This window comes from Phaethon lepturus, unplaced genomic scaffold (genome assembly GCF_000687285.1).
Source record: "Phaethon lepturus isolate BGI_N335 unplaced genomic scaffold, ASM68728v1 scaffold35376, whole genome shotgun sequence".
In the NCBI taxonomy this organism is placed as follows: domain Eukaryota; kingdom Metazoa; phylum Chordata; class Aves; order Phaethontiformes; family Phaethontidae; genus Phaethon; species Phaethon lepturus.
In genome coordinates, this window is record NW_010548945.1 from 1,701 (window position 1) to 19,852 (window position 18,152).

At 54.7% G+C, this 18,152-nt stretch overlaps 1 protein-coding gene across 1 annotated transcript; it reads right to left on the bottom strand.

The window, feature by feature from the left end:
• Positions 1–870: 870 nt before the first annotated feature.
• Positions 871–16,540, bottom strand: LOC104623147 (trinucleotide repeat-containing gene 18 protein-like; the record flags this gene model as incomplete). The annotated part of the gene is given in 14 exon segments (XM_010290138.1): positions 871–1,242; positions 2,295–2,469; positions 4,349–4,477; positions 4,933–5,069; positions 5,821–5,996; positions 6,645–7,592; positions 8,102–8,525; positions 9,297–9,481; positions 9,974–10,120; positions 10,332–10,537; positions 10,963–11,065; positions 14,225–15,427; positions 15,430–15,993; positions 16,415–16,540. Coding segments are annotated over 14 exon segments (4,895 nt in total), but the record flags the coding sequence as incomplete, so codon positions are not given.
• Between the last annotated feature and the right edge of the window lie 1,612 nt (positions 16,541–18,152).

The following is an 18,152-nucleotide window of genomic DNA, read 5'->3' on the forward strand; positions in this document are numbered from 1 at the left end:
CAAGCACCCCATAAGGGTTTTAACATGGGACTTAAATAGCTGCAAGCAAAGGAAAAGATGTGTATGCAAGTGAGCTAAGACAATTACACAACCAGTCCTCAGACCATAAACTCCAAGTCCCTCAAATGCTCTCTGCCACATTGTCTGCCCAAACCATTAAAGACTCTTCTACCTCCGGTTCTACTGTCTTCGCGACACTATCTGCAATTCAGATTTTTCCTGCTGTGACAAGGGTCCCGGCCTCTGCTCGGCTGCAGGATCCTTTGCCTCGGGTGCACTTTGGGTTCAGCAACGGCAATCAGTACTCCAGATGCCAAGGTGGAGATGAACGAATGTTGATGAGACTGACGGGAAGGCTGAGCACAGGAGCCAAGCCACGACACTGAAGGTCAGGAAGATGCTCAGGAACATCAGTGCCCTCTGGCAAGCTTTGCCTTCCCCAACTGACTCCAGGGCATAATCCTAAAGCCAATCCCACCCAACCCAACAAGGACTTCAAAAGTCAACCATTAACCACCTACTGGAGCAGAGGTTATGAGTACTCATCTGACAGGTAGAAGGAGAGCGTCTACTCCCACTGAAAGCAAGAACGTGGGTCAACTTCTTTTTTAAAGGATTTTTCCCCATTGACCATCAGTACAACATAGGCCAGGAAGAGACGCACTGATGTTGGCTACCTCTTGGATGGCAAGCTGGGCAGACAACTCATGCTTACCCCAAAGACACAGCAGCATTGATTAGCCAGGGAGGAGGTCACTTTTCACTCCTGAGCAAAACCAGACCCATCTCCAAGACCCCTTCCAAGAGGCCAGAAACCCCTACCACAAGCCCCCACAACAGATTACACTGTAAAAAGAGATAAATGAGGGGTTACTTACTATAGGAGTAGCTGCTAACTTCAGATATTGCTGGTGAATGGGAAATCTTGAGCTGGTTTTTGACTTTTAACCCCACCTCCATCTTCTTCATTTTGGCAGCCACTTTGTTTTTACCTTCCTTGGTGGTTTTCAGTGACAGGCCCAGGTTCTTGGCCAGGCTCTTCTTTTCCTCTTTGCTCGGCAGAGCCTCGTGGGGTGGGAGGTACCTGCTGCCACCTCCACTAGTTTTCAGCTTTCCCCCAGAGCTGTCAGCAAACTTGAAGGGGGATTTGAGCTTGTCTTGTTTGGTGAGCGACAGGGCTTTGTCAAGCTTGCTGGCCAGCTGCTCCTGATCTGATGGTACCTTCTTCTTCTTGAGCTTTAACTGCCGAGGTGAAAGACAAGACACTGGTGAAATGCAGAGCAGATATGGCAGACCTGAGGGATTTTACTAGCCCTCAAAACAGTCTCTCATGCACACAAGTTAATAAGGCCTCAAAATGATGGTCTTAAGCCCCAGTTGTCATAACCCACTATGGTGCTAGGAAGGAAGAAGCGGGATGTCAGCAAACAGCACAGCTTTACCCTTATCTAGCACTACAAAATCCCAAGATTAACTTAGAAAAATTGAATTTTCTTCCAAAAGAAATATGTTCATATAACAACATGTTTTGGAGTGCTTTTTTCTCAACACCTTCTGGTTTTCAGGGTTTGTTTGGGTTAGTTTTACAAGCTTTTCTCTAAATCATGAGGATTAAAAATCTTCTTTATCCAAAACCCCAGCCAACTAAATACGGATTTTCACATAATCAACGAGCTCCAGAGGCTGGGATGCCAGAAAGACCCAAATACCTCTCAGCCAGAGTGTCAGCACCACTGCATACAGCCAGGGCTGTTACACCCTTTTCAGTATTTTCTTGCTTCTTGAAAAAAGTAAATACACTTTACATGTGCTACAGTTAGATAACAGCAGCTCTAAATCAGTACTTTGCCTCTATGCACTTTGGATTTCGGCAGCAACCTAAAGCTCCAGTAAATATCTCATTGCTTCAACAGGAGCAGAAGAAAACCCTGCATTTAAAACAGCAAGGCTGCGCTCCCTTTCCTCCCTGACTTTGGGAAGTCAGTTCCCCTCCACTATCTCGACACGCTCTGGATTCAGAGCTAGTGCAACCCTGCAATGCACTGGCTGTCTCGAAGGTGCTTGCCTCCCTGCTACCTACCAAAGAGGTCTGACCTCCAAAAGCCAACGTTAGCCTTTGCGAACACCCCTCCACTGCACAAAGAGTCCTCTCATGAAGAGCTTCTAAACCCACATGAACTGAGAGCAGACGTTCTAAGCTCAGGAGGAGTTATCGAGTGCAAGCCAACAGTAGCAAAGCAGGAAAGAGATCTGCTTTTGGCCCATGGCTCCATGTTCCCCATGAGGGCACTGACCTCATTTGAGAAGCTGGGAGCCACATCGTGCTCTTCCCAGCTCTGGTTTCTCCCTTTCATCTTGCCACTGCCGCTCTCCACATCCTCGTCCTCCTCCGGGAGGGCCCCTTTGTGCCTCTTCTTCATGCCCTCTCCAGTCTCAGAGTCTTCGGAGAGCAACAAGGACTTGCTCAGTCTGCAAGCCAAGCACAGGATGGGTCAAGGTGGGGGACTTTCCTCCCTGTGATCCCCACCAAGATCAAAAGTGAGGTTAAAAGCCTCCTAGGGCACATCCTCAACGAGAGCCAAGTCCACTGTGAAGTGACAGCAGTCTGGATAGGGTTTTCCACCAAACAGGAGAGCCAAGGAACCCTCCTTGCACATTCTTGGACACCAGCAGAGAGGAAGGTGCCTGAAATCAGAGACCTGCAAAGTGGTCTCTGAAAGGAAGCAACTGGTATCTTGAGTAAAAGACACTGAAAAGTGCCTAATTTGGTACAGAGCAGCAGAGGGAAGGATAGACAGCTGAGCTGGCCTTGTAGGTCTTTTCCCACCTCTACTTTCATGGACTCTGTTGGTGCAGAGAGAGATTCCTGAGGCCCAAGGAGGTGCCTCACTGCCCTTGCTCTGGTTGCTCGGGTATGAGCAAGGAGGTGGGTGAGGAACCACCACACAGGGTGTCACAGAGGCGCAAGGGCACTACAGGGACTGGCTTGCTCAAAGGACAGGCAATGTGCTTTATACGCCTGGCCCCTCTGCAAGAGGCATCTGCATCTTCGGTCTCACTTTGGGATTTCGCGGGAAGGAGAGGGTAAATAAATAATAATTAAAAAAAAAAAAAAAAAAGAGATAGGTGACACTATAAGCACATCTTTCACTGCTCCCCAACTGTCTCCAGAAACTAACTGATGGGTGGAGAGATCAGTCAACACCTCAAGACCTCTAGAAGCCTCCATTAAAACCTCTCATATGCCACCTCCTTCATGCTAAGCCTGCTGGTTGAGGTCATACCACCGCCACCACCACAAAGCCACCACCACAGCCTCCTGAGCTTCCAGGCATTTCCCCTCCCCTCCATCCTCTCTGTTGACCTCTGCAGACAGCTAAACCAACACCTCAGGCCCTGGACGCTGGCTGAGCGTGCACCTCCATCTCCCACGCCAGGCTGCTCAAGCATTCCACCAATGCAGGGACATGCACACGCAACACGCTCATGCACGCACACATGCACAACTCCAGCCACCTCTGGATGCCTCCAGCCTGTCCAGACATCCAAACAAGAGGAGCAAAACACAGAGCCACCGAGAGGACAGTTTTTCAGAAGCACATGGTCAGTGGGAGCTGGGCACCTGAATCTGATTTGTAGTCTTCAAAGGACATTTGCAAAAATACGTAGCACACAGGGAGGCAGCTCAGCGGTGCCTTCCCATTGGAGAGACTTGGCCATCTGTGGATGATTAGATGGCCAATGGTGGTGAGATCCAGGCATCCAAACAAGAACAGCTTGACTTGCAAGAGGCAAAAAAGCAGAAGACACAATTATCCAGACACCTGAAAGAGAGAAGTCAGGCGAAAACCAACTCCCACTGATTAACGCAACAGGAGATAAAGACAGCAGAAACACAACAGAAAGGCCTTACAAAGTAGACAACCTGCAATAGCCCTGTCCTTCCAGTTTTTGACATCAGCATTACTAGAGCACCCGCTTGCACCGTCCGCTCTCCTGAAAACACACGAGGACAGACTTCCCGACACCAAGAGCTCACCTACAAGTCCCTGCCCAGACAGCTGCTCCGTATCACCTCACCGCTGCTCAACTCAGCCTGCCCTACTTGCACCCAACACCACAGACACGTGCTCTACCAGCGGGGAGAGAGAAGGCTGGCGCCGTATTCCCACCACAAGGACACACTCACGTTAAATGCACACGCTTCCACAACATAACTGCTGCCAGAAACCAGCCTGCCAACACAACGCCACAGCGAGCCCCCGCTGCATCCGAGATGCTCTCCCCAAGTACGCCCCTGGTGCAGCGACCCTGCCATTTTCCCATCTTCCCCAAATTCCAGCCTTACTTTCCACTCTTGCTGTCACTCTTCCCTCTCTCCTTAATGGGTGACAGAGCGCTTGATCCAAGTTTCCTCTTCCTGGGCCTTCCAGGGCCTCTTCTCGCCAAGCTTCTACTTTTCTCGTCATGCTTTTCCCTTTAAAAAAACCACACGCTTCACTGTTAACCAAGGCAACAAAAAAAAAGGCAAAGAAAAAAAAAAGCAAAATCAAATTTTGCAACCAAAAAGCAAAACAAATGGGGGGGGAAAAAAAGGCAAATCAATCCAAAAAGAAGAAAGAGGGAAAAAAATTAAAAGAAAGCAAGCAAGAACGGGAGCCAACCCAGAACCTTTGCCTGTCACCAAACTGCTAAACTGAGCTGCTGAAGCCAAGGTTGCCTCTAATACGGTCTCCCAGCTGCATTCACCAGTGATCAGGTTGTCATGTCACATAGCCTAGGAGTGTGCTGTGCAAAGCTCTGGCGGGCCGTAACAGGAGGAGAGGACAGGAGACAGGGAGGGATGGAGGGCTGTTTTCTCTCCTGGACCGAGAGGCAGTGAAAGTGCCCAGCTGGAAAAAAAAAAGACTGGGTGAGCAGCCTGTGACTTACTCGGAGTCCCTGCGGCGCTGCAGCTTGACCAGCTCCCGCTGCTTCTCCTTGTACCGGCGCTGCAGCTCCGCCAGCCTCATCCTGTAGTCCAGCTCCATTGCATCCATGTTCTCGATGGCCGATTTGATGGAGTACATCTGGGGTGGGGAGGCAAGAGGGGGCGAGAAGGTAAGGACATGTCCAGGCTCCCACCTAGACAAGGGGGTGCACACTGGGGTGCCCTGGCAATGGCCAGGATCTGCAGCATGGCAGGGAAGCCCTCCGTGCCTACGAGGGAGCAGAGCTCCCTCACCCACAAGCAGCACAGCCCTAGAGCAGTACTTGAGCAAAACTGGGCAAGCAAAGATGTTCTGCGGCTTATGCATGGGCTGGTTATCAACTTGGAAGGAGAGCAACCCTGGGAAAAAATCTGCAGGATAAAATACACCCATGGAGTCTCTCTTCCCTTATTTAAAAAGACAGATCAAAACATTCCCTATCTTGGAACACTTACTTGCTGGATACAAAATAATCTGTCAGTCTCTCCCATGGGGAAGAGTCAGCAAAGGAAAAAAACAAGGAAAAACCCTCCTGCCACTATCTTTACTTATGCCCCCCTTGCCAAAGCAGTAACACACAAGTTCCTGCTGGCTCTGTATTACAAACACCACTTCTAGGGCTGCTGAGGGTCCTGCTGAGATCAATCCTCACAAACAAGAGAGGAAGCTAAATCGCACCACATTGACTCCTGCGGAGCTACGAACGCGACGTGAGGGACGCGCCGGCTCGCTTTTCTCAGTGCGGAAGGGCAGCACAAGCCGGGTGCCAAACTGCAGCTGGAAGAGCAAGCTGTGGTGAGTGGATGCACCGTGGGGCTTTTCAGGCTCAGCCACACTAAGAGCTACTTACAGGTTCATCTTTCTTCTGCATCCAGCTGTACTTTTTGTTGGGATTCAGCTCTCGAGGCAGCCGGATGGTTTTCAGACTTTCCATAAAGGGGGTGGAAAGTACTTCCATGAGCATGTGGGTGCTGGCAGCCAGCAAACTCTCCAGCGTTGGCCGGACAGGGAAACTCTCTGGACCTGCTGAGGACAGGAAAGAAAAAAGCTCTAGAGGTTCACCTTCCAAGACTGCTCCTCCAGCAGGCACAAGGAGAGGCTCATGTCCCTTTCTGGACCATGGTAGCTCAAGGAGCCTCCCAGCCACCCTTGGCCCCCACTGGAGATCTCCTGTTGTACACAGCCATGGTGCAACTGGCAGTTCCCATCACATCTCGCCTCAGGAAGTTACTGGAAGGTGAGATCTTTTCAGGACCTGCCAAGCTCTTGGAAAGCACCATCTGGAGCTACCGGGGCCTCTTGTGCCAAACCCCGACAGACTGTAGACTCAGTGCCTGCCAGAAGGGTGTTACCCTGGCAGCTCTCGGCAAGTGGGGCTCCGTTTCCGCTACACATACCACAAACTGTCTAGACATGGCGAGGGCCTTTGGAAGGGAAGAGCAGTACAAAAGCCACACGTAGCTCAGCCTACTGCAACAAAAACTCTGCTCCGACCCCATCTGAAGTACCAGCCGCTCCCGCAACTCAGGGAAACACTCTCCTTGCTGCCTGGCTGAGTTTGCAAGACATCCCACCTGTGCCTCTGCTCCTCTGCCCGCACAGAGAGTGCCAGGGCCATATGCAGGAAGACCCAACCTGGCCCAAGGCTGGCCAGACTGCACGCTCACAACTTACTTTGCATTTCTTGCTTCCTTTTCTCCAGCTCCATCTCTGCAATTTCACTCAGCAAAGTGATCCCTTGCAGGAAGGAGTGCTCCAAGGCCTGGTCAGGTAACACCTCCACCTTCACCTGGGATGGAGTGACGCTGGCGGTAGTCAACAAGGAACAAGCCTGAGGCATTTCCGTGGCAGCCACCAAAGCGTTCATCCCAGCCAGTGGGTCGCCCGGCTTGATGTCCAGAGCTGGGATTTGGCAAGAGATTGCCTCTTCCGTGTAGGAAGGGATCTCTGGTCCCTGCTCTCCTTCTTCAGGGGGCAGGCTGGGAAACTCCCTCCCCCGGGGCACATCGGTGCTCTGCAGATCCATGGCTACAGAGGCCTCCTCCCGCTGGGGTGTCAAGTCCATTGCAGGCGGCTCGTTCTCTGTGTGCACGAGCGAACTGTCATAGTCCATGTGCACAGAGCAGGTTTCTGCTCCACTCCCGGTCTCTGCTTGAGCTTCTGCTTCTGCAGGGCAGGTCACAACCTGGTAAGGAGGTGGGCAGCTCTGGAGGTCTTCCTGGTCCTGCTCCATAGCACCCAGGGCTTCACCTTGATGCAACAGGAGATTGCAATTGTCCACGTTCTGCACTGGGACAGCTGCAGAGGTGGTGATGTTCAGAGTCCCCATGTCCTGCTCACAGATGCCTTCTTGGCTTTCTTCCATCTGCACCTCTGATTTCACCCTCTCTTCCAAGGCCTCCTCTTCTGCTGCTGCTTGGATGGGCTCTAGCATTTTGGACGGAGACAAGTGGATGGGCTTGACCTCTGGGGAAAGCTCCATGTGCTCAGAGCCTTCAGCAGGCAGTGGGACATCAGGAGCCAGGCCATCCGCGTCAGATGCTGTAGTGGGCTGGAGGAGGTAGGGATAGTGTCTTCCAAAGGAGGGAGGCAGGGACTGGAATGGGTATCCAGGGGGGATCTCTGCAAGACAGCAGAAGGGACAGGCTGTGTAATGCCTGGGTCTCCAAAGCACCTTCTCTCTCACTAAGGCATAGAGATGGGTTCCCTTTGCTTCCATCATCTCTTGTCTCTTCCCATTCTCAAGCAGTGGCTGCTTTGGCCATCTCTCTCCTGGCCAAGCTGCCAGAGGCAGCAGCACCCCAGAGATCCCTCCTGCACCTTTGAAGCACTCTCTTGCAACTGGAGAGAGATCTGCTTCCTGCATCCTTCTCCCAGTGAGACTTCAGCCCTGGAGGAACCAACCCAGGCTCGACCGAAGGGAAGAAGACAGCCTACAGCCCCAGGTGCCGCTACAACCCAGGTATCGATCCCAGTCCATCACACCACCCCTGGTCCTTGCCTCTCCCCTGCCTTTTAGAGGAGCTATGTGGTTTTATCTAGGGGAAGGGATGGAAGCAGGAAAGAGCCAAGGATAAAAAGGGAGGCAGGCACAACCACAACAGGACTCTGCCAAAGCAGGGCTCTCTTACCTGGGAACAAGGCCTGATATGGACCAGCAGCCTCTTTTTCCAGCTCCAGGTCCTTCTTCTCCACGGTCTCGGGTGCCTCTTCCTTTGGAGGGATGGCAGGGGCAGGGGGTGGAGAGGCGGGGGGCGGGCTGGAAGGATGGGAGCTGGGGGTGGCGGGGTAGGAGTAGGCTGGCTGCGAAGGTGGCTCCTCCATCTTTTGGATCACCTCAGCTTTGAGCACAGACACGGGCGAGGCCCTGGGAGAGAGGGGAGGTGGACTCACAGCCTTGCTGTAGGACGTGGAGGCGCTGGGAGACAGCACGGGCGGCTTTCGGTGCACCAGTCCCGAGGCAGAGGAGGAAAGGCCTGATTTGGCACTGTCCAGGCTCCGTTTCGTCACCTTCTCTTCCATATCCACACGCTGCTCGTTCGCCTTCAACCTCTCCTGCGACAAGAACAGAGCAAAACTCAGCATCACATCTCTACCTGCTCCTGGAAAGCAGCACAGACCTACCACCAAACAAGACCAAAACATGGTCTTATCAAACATGGGCTAGAATAAAACACACACTCCTCAGCGCAACACCATTTTACATCTAATCTGATGAAGGGTGACAGTGATCTGTGATAGCTTTCTTTACAAATTCCCAGCTCTGGGAGTCACGTGAAGGGTGTCTTAGCTTTCATTTGCAACCAAAGCAAACCATTTCCATTTCTATGCCTTCAGCCTATGTAAAATGAAGGCTGAAAACCAGATGACCATTATAAAAATTAAATGGGTGTAAAACACCCAAATGAAAGCTCATGACTTCCAAAATCGTTTGGTGAATGGAAGCTGGCTCCAGAGCCCAGTGCAACTGCTGCCAACATTGCAGCTGCTTCTTGGAGCTGCTCAGGAGGTTGGTTTGGAGGTGACCAGGGATGAAACCACTCAAGTAAACAGAGACAGCCCTAGGGAAGGAATCAAAGTCACGCTGCTGCTGGGCAGCTGTCCTGACAGCACTGCTCAACAGCTCTACACCAAACCCCTCCAAAACCCACCCCAACTGTGCAGGATGCGCTGAATGCCTCGTATCCCAGGAACCAGGGCAGGATCGCTCGGTGCATCCGTACCTTTGAGACACACTTGCAACACTGGTACAGCTGCTTTTCCCCCGTCAGACACCCCAGCTTCAGGCTCATTTCACATCCAAGCAAGAAGCTCCTGAAAACATACCACGAGCTGGGCACTCCTCTGTAGCTCCATGGCGTGGGCTGCTTGCTGCTGCAGGATGTATAGCTCATGCTGCCGCAGCAGCTGCTGATGAGAGAGGAGCTGGAGCTGGTGAGCATGCTGGAGGGAGCTCCTGGTCGGGGGGTACATGGCGGGCCACAGCGGGGGTGCCCGGTCCATCAGCTCCGCTGGGGAATGAGCAGAGATGCAGTCAGGGAGGCAGGAGGATGGGGATGGCTAGAAGATTCAGGATCGCTCAGGGCAAGTGTCTCTACCTCAGTCCCAGGGTGTGGCAGATGCCACTGGGCTGTGCAGAAATGCAACCAGAAATGCAGAGGGGAGAGGGTGCTGTCTTCCCCTCAGCAGCCCCACTCCCACCACCCCATGGGTCCTGGGGCCATCTGATTTGCTTTGCTCTCTAGGCACCCTTGGTTTGACTGTCCCTGGCTGAGCCCACAGGTACGCTCTCCTCGCCAAGGACCCAAACGCTACAGGGTCCTGCAGGGAATGAGGAGCCGCGGCTGAAGATTACACAGAACCATCTCTGAAACACATTTAACAAGAGGCCAGCTCACACCCACCCTAAAGCTGTGGCTGCTGGTCCTATCCAGCCCCCTCCAAAGCCTGTTTCTTCCATAGCTGTCAAAGAATGGTGCTCAGGGATGTGCTCACATCCTTACCGAAGTGTGGCAAGTGCTCGCTGGGGATCACAACAAGCTGCCCTGACTGCGGATCTCTGGCAAACTGGTAGGCGGAAGGGAGAGCTCCCCCCATGGCAGGGGGGAAGCCTGGAGTCATGCCCTGGTGCAGGGAAGGGTGACCAAGTCCTGGAAGAAGAACCACCACAGTCACACCTCAGAGGATGCAGGCAGCTCCTACCCACATGACAAGTCATCTACCATTTGACTGCTCCAAAAAATTGCCTCCCCTTTCCCCTGTTATCAGACAGCAGCCTCACTGGGCACTTAACAACACCTCTCCCTGGACTGCATCGGTGTGAGCACCCATGGACACATCGCTCCCTCCCAGGACACTCACCGTAGGGGTGGCCAGCCAGCCACATGGAGGGGCTCCCCGTCCTGGGGAGCCAGGGGTGGGCTGCCAAGTGCGAAGCCGGGTCTGCAGACCAGCGCCCAGAGCCCGTCAAGGCTGGGCCTCCCGTCACCATGAGGTTGGAGTTCAAACCATTCGTGGCGCAGCTGGAGGGGTGTATCCGGGCAAAATCTGCCAGCTCCTTGCTCTCTCTGCTCATGGGGGAGGCAAGAGAGAGAGTGAGAGAGGGTCTGAGCGCTGCAGGTTACTCCGTGGCTGGAGAGCCCAGGGGTATGGACCAGTCTGCAGAACGAGTGTGTCTGCAAACCAGGGTCAGACACTCAAGGAAAGCTGTGATAGAGGTGGTTAACATCACATCCAGAATAAAACATCCCATCTCTCCATCCCTTCGGAGCAGGCATGGATTTGCAGCAGTCTGTTAGGATTGCTCTGCTGCAGATTCACCATCTGCCCATAACCCCATGGTACCCCGCTCAGTGCTCCTCTCCACACCAGCAAGACTGGTGCCAGCAGCTTCACCAGCATGGATCCAACTCTGTCCCTCTTCCAGACAGGCCATCCCCAAGCATGGTCCGTGACACTGCGGCAAGAGATCCCATCCCCCTGCGACCCTCACCTGAGCAGCTTCTCCTGATCCCGCTCCAAGCGCCCTGCCAGGAGGTGGCTGTCCCGGTGGCGGCTCCTCTCATCCCCGCAATCATCTTCTGAGCGTCCATGCCCTAAGAAACAACCCAGCATGATCAGACAGGACAAACAGTCTGGGGAAAGCTGTCCCCTCTCCTCTGGGCATGGAGAGGCAGTACCCTGGGAGCCAGCACACCCAAATGCCAGTATCCCCAAGAGTGCATCAGGTTCAAGCCCTAAAGGACAGGATAAGGCTGTCTATGTGATCAAGACATTCTCACTAAGGCAGCTCCGGGTAGCACCCAGGTGCATGAGGTTTGAGGTCCGTGTCTTCAAGCCATCAAGGGACCCACTCCTTGGTCTCCCAGGACAGGACAGCCACCAGCCTGGGAGCAGCGGGACCAACAGGACCTTTTTTGCTGAAGGACAGTGGCAGATTTTCCATCTCAGAAGGGGACGAGGCTCGGCTAAATACCTGCATCAAACCACACAGTCCTGCTTAGCACATCTCACAGTGGGGACATTTTACCTCTGCACCTTCTGAAGCGCCTTCTGCTCTTGTAAACTGGTCTGGGAGCACTGAGTATGCTCTGAAGCCCTGTCCTTCTGCAACAGGCAGAACCAACACCACAGACTCACAAAACCAGCGTGCTCCACTCTGTAATTCAACCTGTTAGCGGGGATCTGCATCCCACCCTGAGCCATGCAACAAGAAAGGGTCTGGCGAGGCAGGGGCACATATGGCAGATGAGAGCATGAGTCCAAAAACGGAGGCTGGATGTTTGGCTCCAGAAACAACTCATCCAGAATCAGAACAGCTCTCACAAATACAGCCTGGCACGGTAGCAGCGGCATCTGTGGGAGGTTAGGAAGCACTTTCACAGGAGCAAGCAGCAGCTCCTTGCTGGCCCTGCCAGGACCAGGTCTTTGAGCCATACTTCCCTTATTTTATCCCAGGTCTTCACCCCAGCTGCCTTATAGGCTGTTTTTTCCCCACTTTTTTCCCTGGCTTTCTTCTTGCATGTGCATTTTTTTCGGTAATTCCCTGTTGCCGCTGTTCATGTTATGCTTTGGCGATATGACCCACTCCCAAATCCCAGCCCTGCTTGCAGCGAGCTGCCAGCCAGTCTAATGGGGCCAGGAGGAAGGTGTTTGCTTCCCCCCAGCTCTTGGTGCACCCTGCCAGCACATCCCCTGCCCGGCCGATGCTCTGCACCCCGCAGGGCTCAGCGGCGCAGCTCGGCCTCGCACGGCTGCACCCTGGCTCCCGGCAGCCCTTTCCAGGTTCCCCGCTCTCCCGTCTGGATAAGGTTTGGCACATGGGAAAGCAGCTCGGAACATCCAGTGTATTCTGCTGACAGGCAGTCTTTTCAGGGAGGGCTCCACTGTGTATTTCCACAAACCTGGACAGCTCGTGGGTTTTTTTGCTGTCAAGTCTCCAATTCCCTCAGCCTTTACTGTCAGAAGGAATCCAGGAACAAGACAACATCTCTCCCACCTCCTCTCCCCAAGGCTCCTTCCATGGGCTTCAGGCAGAAAGCAAAACTTTAAAACCTGGCACCTGCCCCCCCTCCCGAAGGACTTCCCAGGGTCACCACACTTCCCTTGCCGCCTGCCAGGACACTGCGTGCCGTGGCCGTCTGCGACCAGCCCCTCCTGGACTCGCTGAATGACGCCCTACGCAGCCTCCATCGCCCAGGTTTACCGCCCAGCTCCACGGCACGAGGCACAGGGCTCATGAATCCCTCCGGAGCCCCAGCATCCCTCCCTGCCCCTCCACCAGCATCCCCACTCACGCACAGATCCCCTTCCACCCCCTAACCCAAGGTTTTCCCCCCTTGGAGCCCCTTTTCCTACTTATTTTCCCCAATTGATGCCTAACTGCCTCTTCGGTGTCAGCAATATGGAGCAACCCGTGGGCTAACTTACAGACTCCCTCCCCTCCTTAGAAACTTATTTTGTTGTTTTACCTCCGCTCCTCCCTCTCTCGTCTACATCACTTGTGCTCCTTTATTTGTAGTCGGGTTTATCATCTTTTTTCTCATCTGCCATCCAAACACACACACACACACTTTCTTCTTCATCCAGTTCCTGCCTAGCCCCCACCCCACCGGCATGACGGTCTCTTTTCTGTACAGACCGATGATTGTCCAGACAGTGAATGATCATTTTGTCTATATATATGAACATGACGCACGGACCGCATAGAAAAATTCAATCAGTTATGCACGGAGGAAAGGCTTAGGCCCGTTTCCTTGACAACCAATGCCCGGTACTAAATACTTGCATTTTACTTGCCAAATACTACAGATTAGCCAACTAAAGCCTGCTTTCTCCTTCTTAAAAGGTCTAAACATTCAAGCACCGTCCACTCAGCGCAAGCAAGCTAATGTTATTAGACGAATATCTCCTGGCACACAAAGGGGGGGCAGCATTTGGGGGGCGAGAGGAGGAGAAAAGCAGTCTTGTTTTCTGTCTGAAAGCCAACTGCATCACTTAGCAACGAGCCCGGAGGCCTGCCAGAATTCAACCCTTGTTTGCAGCCTTTTAGTTCAGCTCAGTAAATTACATTTAACACAAGCTGGGAGGGTCTAGGACGATTGAACGGCTGAACAAACAGCTCCCTGTGCTGCCCACGAGGTCCTCAGCCAGCTCCCGCCCAGCCATGGGGAGGGCAACGGGAGGCGATGGGAACAAGGAGAGGGGCTGCCGGCTGGGAGAAACCGCCTCTCACGGCGAAGGCAGAAAAATGGGAAAAGAGAAGGCTGAAAATGGAAACTCAACCATTGCTCGCCGGCCGCTCACTTTGGCATCACTCCTTGGCATGCCAGGGCTGAGCGTTCCTGGTGCTGGGCAGCCCCGAAGTGTTACCATGATACACAAGCCAAGCAGAGCACCAAAACACGTGCCGGAGCCAGCACCATGGCTTAAATCAAAACCAGGAGACTAAAACACCAGCCCAAAGGAGGATTAAGAGGTTTCTCTGTCACTTCCTTTACTAACGGGGATCAAACCCGTGAAGGGTGGTCCTCGGAGGTGGACAGAGGAGGTGGCATGGGGGAAAGGGGACTCTCTCTTGCGCGGGGTGTCCTGCTCCCTAATGTGGTCTACACCGTGCCCTTGGCTGGGAACAGGAGGCAAAGGGAGCTGAGGATGCCAAACTCAGCTCATGTCACAGAGCCTGCACTGGGTGGCTGCTCTCCCCAGTGAACAGATCCCAGAGGGAAGTCCCGAGACAGATCTGGGGAACCTACCTTTGATGCTGCTGAGAGACAGCGAGCGATCCCGGTCTGCCAAGCTGGGCCCCAGTTTGCTGCTGCTGCTGTTGTCCTTCTGCCGGGCCACGGCCACGGCAATGCCAACGGGCAAGTGCCTCACCTCCACCTCGCCCTGGGAGCCGATGCTCTCGCGGCCAAAGGATTTGGCACTCTCAGGTCTCTCGGGGTCCCTCTTCAGCTGCTTTGCTGGCTGCTGTGACAGCAGCTGCTGCACTTTGGAGGCACCCAGCTGCGAAGAGTCCAACTTCATGTTGCCCAAGCCCCCAAAGGGGCTCTTCTTGCCGCAGCTCTGCCGGGATGCAGTCTCCTTGGCAAAGCTGCCGCTGTACTTGATGAGGCTCTGCATGGCTGACCCTTCACCATGCGAGGCGGGGTGGAGGACATCTGCGGCGCCCCGCGAGCCCACCACTGAGGACCGTGGCAAGCCGCTGGGGTCAAGGTAGACCTTCTTGGCTTCCTCTTCCGCCCGGGTGACGTGGTTGTGCTGCGCGGCCAGCACCGCCATCTGGGTGGTGGCAAAGTTGCCCATCTCAAAGGGCTTCCACTTCTGCTCAGGCGGTTTCAGCTGACCGTGGTCCAGGTGCTGCCTGGACGAGTCCAAAGTGCTGTAAACCTTCGCCGCTTCTTTGGAGCTGGATCGCTGGAAGCGGTCCCGCTCACAGGAGCGATGCTCTGCCTCCGGACTCGGCTTCAGCAAGTCCTTGGAGGCCAGGAACTCCCTGCTCTCCGGAGAGCCCAGCCCCGTCCGGTTGAGGAAGGGCTCCGAAGTGACTTGTCTCTTCAGTGCCATGGAGTTTGCCCTGATCACCGAGCCCTTCTCCCGCAGAGCCTCCATCCTTTTGGCATCGGTGTGGCAAGAAAAGTCCTGGGACAAGAGCGTGCGGGAGGCATCTGTGAGGCACCGCTCCGTGGGTGACTGCAGCACCCCCACCTTGCCGAGGTCCTTGTCCTTCACCTTATTGTCACGGGCCTGCGAGGCGATTTGGATGGGCCCGCTCCGCTCGTCATAGGCTTCGACCGAAGGCACAAAGGTGGGGGCGATGACTTTGTGCTCCCTCCCCAGCTCCTTCGCCGGCGGGAAGATGGTGTACATGCTGGAATGGACGGGCTGCGGAGGGAATGTTGTGGCTGGCGTCATCTTCCCTGGCTGCGAGGGATGCGGGGACGGGCAGCTAGCGGGAGCGGCTCCCCCCGTTTCAGCCGCTCGGTGTGGGCGTGCGCGGAAGGCCTCATGTTCTCATCGTGCCGAGCGGGATCCTTGGCACAGCGGTCCTGCTCAGCACCCAGGACCTTCAGCATGGGGTCCCCGCCGCCATTGCAGTTGCTGAGAGAAGAGCTCTGCAGCGGGTTCTTGGACTTGGGTTCCCCGCCGCCAGCGCCCCGATTTGGCATGTGCTCAGCCAGGAACGGCGAGAGACGCTCACCGACCTTCACCGCCTTCTCCACCACGCTCACTTTCCGGTCGCTGTCGGGCTTGGTGTCCTGTGTGAGGTCTACCACGCTGCGGGGCCGGGGCTCCTCCTTCGGCTTACCCTCCTTCTTGGCAAAGGGCAGAGACAGATCGCTCCGGCATGCTCGCTCCTTCCCGCCGGGATCTTTCAGGCCTTCTTTTGAGCTCTTGTGCAGCTGCCCAAGGTCCTTCTCCCGGAGCAAAGTGCTCGACGTGTGGTTGCCCGTGGTCCTCGAGAGGGGAGGCTGTGGGTGCAAAGCAGACTGGCCCGCGTGGCTGGACAGGTAGAACCCATCTGCAGAGCAAAAGCAAACAAAATTATCATGGGCCTCCAACCCCTTCAGTTCTAAACAGAGACAGGTGAGAGGTGGCAAACCAGGTGGGAATGGGTTTCAAGGATGTCTCAGACATGGTCAGGAAGGACCAGGGCAGAGGAGACCAGGCAGGTACCTCCACATGGCCCAGGTGGGATGCAGGACAGCCCCAGCAGCATGTGGGGGCTTCAAAGAGGGACCTGGCTGGGTTCCCTACGGCACAGCCACATCCAAGACCGTCATACTTCTAAGACCAGGAAACATCCCTGCATGAAAACCCCAGGGGGTTCCTGCTCTTCACCCTCAACATCCCAGCATCCAGCAGCTCCAGCAGCCAAGAAAGCCCCAAGGCAAGCACCCAGGGGTGACCAAGGGGAAGGGCACGCAGGGACCCAGGCTCACCTTTCTGTGACTCGAAGAGGCTGTGCTGACCCAGCTGGGCCAGGAGAGGACTGCCGGCACTGGGGGGCTCGAGGTGGCTCAGGGGAATGTACGACGGGTAGAGCCCGTTAGGCAGATGGGAAAAGCCTGCAGAAAATGGGAAACAGAAGAGGGAAACATGTTTCAGCCCAAGTGGCACGCAGGCTTGGAACGAGCTCCACAGGAGCACAGACTGTTGTGGCTGTCGGTCCCTCGTGCGCCAGGAGCAGCGGCTGCGAGGACGCGTGCGGCAACGCATCCCGCACGCAGCTCACAGTGGGGAGCACAGCTCGGGGCCCCCGCTTCAGGTACTGACCCCCCACTGCGGGTCTCCCAGCTTGCCCCTTGCACCTCTGTGGGGCTCTAACCTTGCAGCCAGTGGGCTGTAAATGGAGCGTGCTGCTTTCTGAGCGGAGTCTTAAATCTGCAGGCTAAACAACCAAACCACCTGGCCGATAAGCTGCTTTATCACAAGTACAGCAAGCTGTGGTTGAGGGCACTCCCCAACACACTTCCCAAGCAGCGATAAGACCTTCTTGCCAGCACAGCTTTGCCAACACAGCCCGTCCCTGCTCCAGCTGCCCAGCACCGGGTACGAGCTTTCAGGAAAGCGTGAGAGCATCCTCCGCAGCAGCTCACACAAAGCAGTTTCACATACCCAAAACCAGCATCTTGTCACTGACAAAGGCAAAACAGAGAAAAAACCTGCTGCCTCCCCACAAGCTGATACAAAGGCAGAAGTGTCCCCAAGGCCCAGCTGCCAGCAGTCTGGATTATGTCCTGGACACCAGGGCCTCCTCCAAGAGCGGGCCCCCAGCAACGTCCTCATGCAAATAATCATCATCAGCATTTCATCAGTGAACACAATCACCATAATAGTGGTAATAACACAAGCTCTTGGCTACAGGCAGCAATTCCTCTGCAACACTGCCACCAGAAGGCACCCGCGCAATACTACAAACCCCAACGCTCTGCGAGAACCAGCTTCCCAGTTGGTGCCATCATTTAAAAACCTATTAAAAGCTACCAGGAGAGTCTGAAGGAGCCAGTCAAGCTCTCTGCAATCCTCCTCCCTTCCCCTCAGATCCCATGAGCAACAAACCACCCCAAAATTCAGCAATGAGGCAATGAGTTTGTCAAGAGCCCAACATTCAATGGGGTCGGAACATCACACCAAAACCAAAAGGAGACAGAAGTTCAGCCCCCGAAGCTGCACGTGGAGCACCATCTGCGAGAGCTAGTCAATATTTCACATTATTTAGACAGCCGGGATCTCTTTCGCATACATGTTTGCATCCCGGCACATGTGCTTCACCGACACGGTGCTCCGCACAGCTCCTGGCCCAGATCCATCACCCGACAGCTCCCAGCAGCATCACCCGCACACGCCAATCCTCCAGCGGCCGGACCGGGGGAGCGGCCGTGCCCATGAAGTTCAACACAGAGCCCATTCCCAGCAGATAGAACTTGCCATTTAATCTTGTGCAGGCTGCTGTAAAAGCACTGAGCGTGTACACACCTTCACACCTCTTCTTGGTAATCCCAAAACTTTCATACTGGAGCCTTTCCAAATGCATTTTCTTACTCCAGAGCTGGAGAGTGCCGGGTAGCACCCAGGGGCACCTACCCCGGGTTAGCTGTGAGCAGCTCCACTCCACAGCACGTCTGCCTCGGCCGCGCCACCTCCACTGCACCGCTCCGGCGCGGCTGGGCTGGCGAC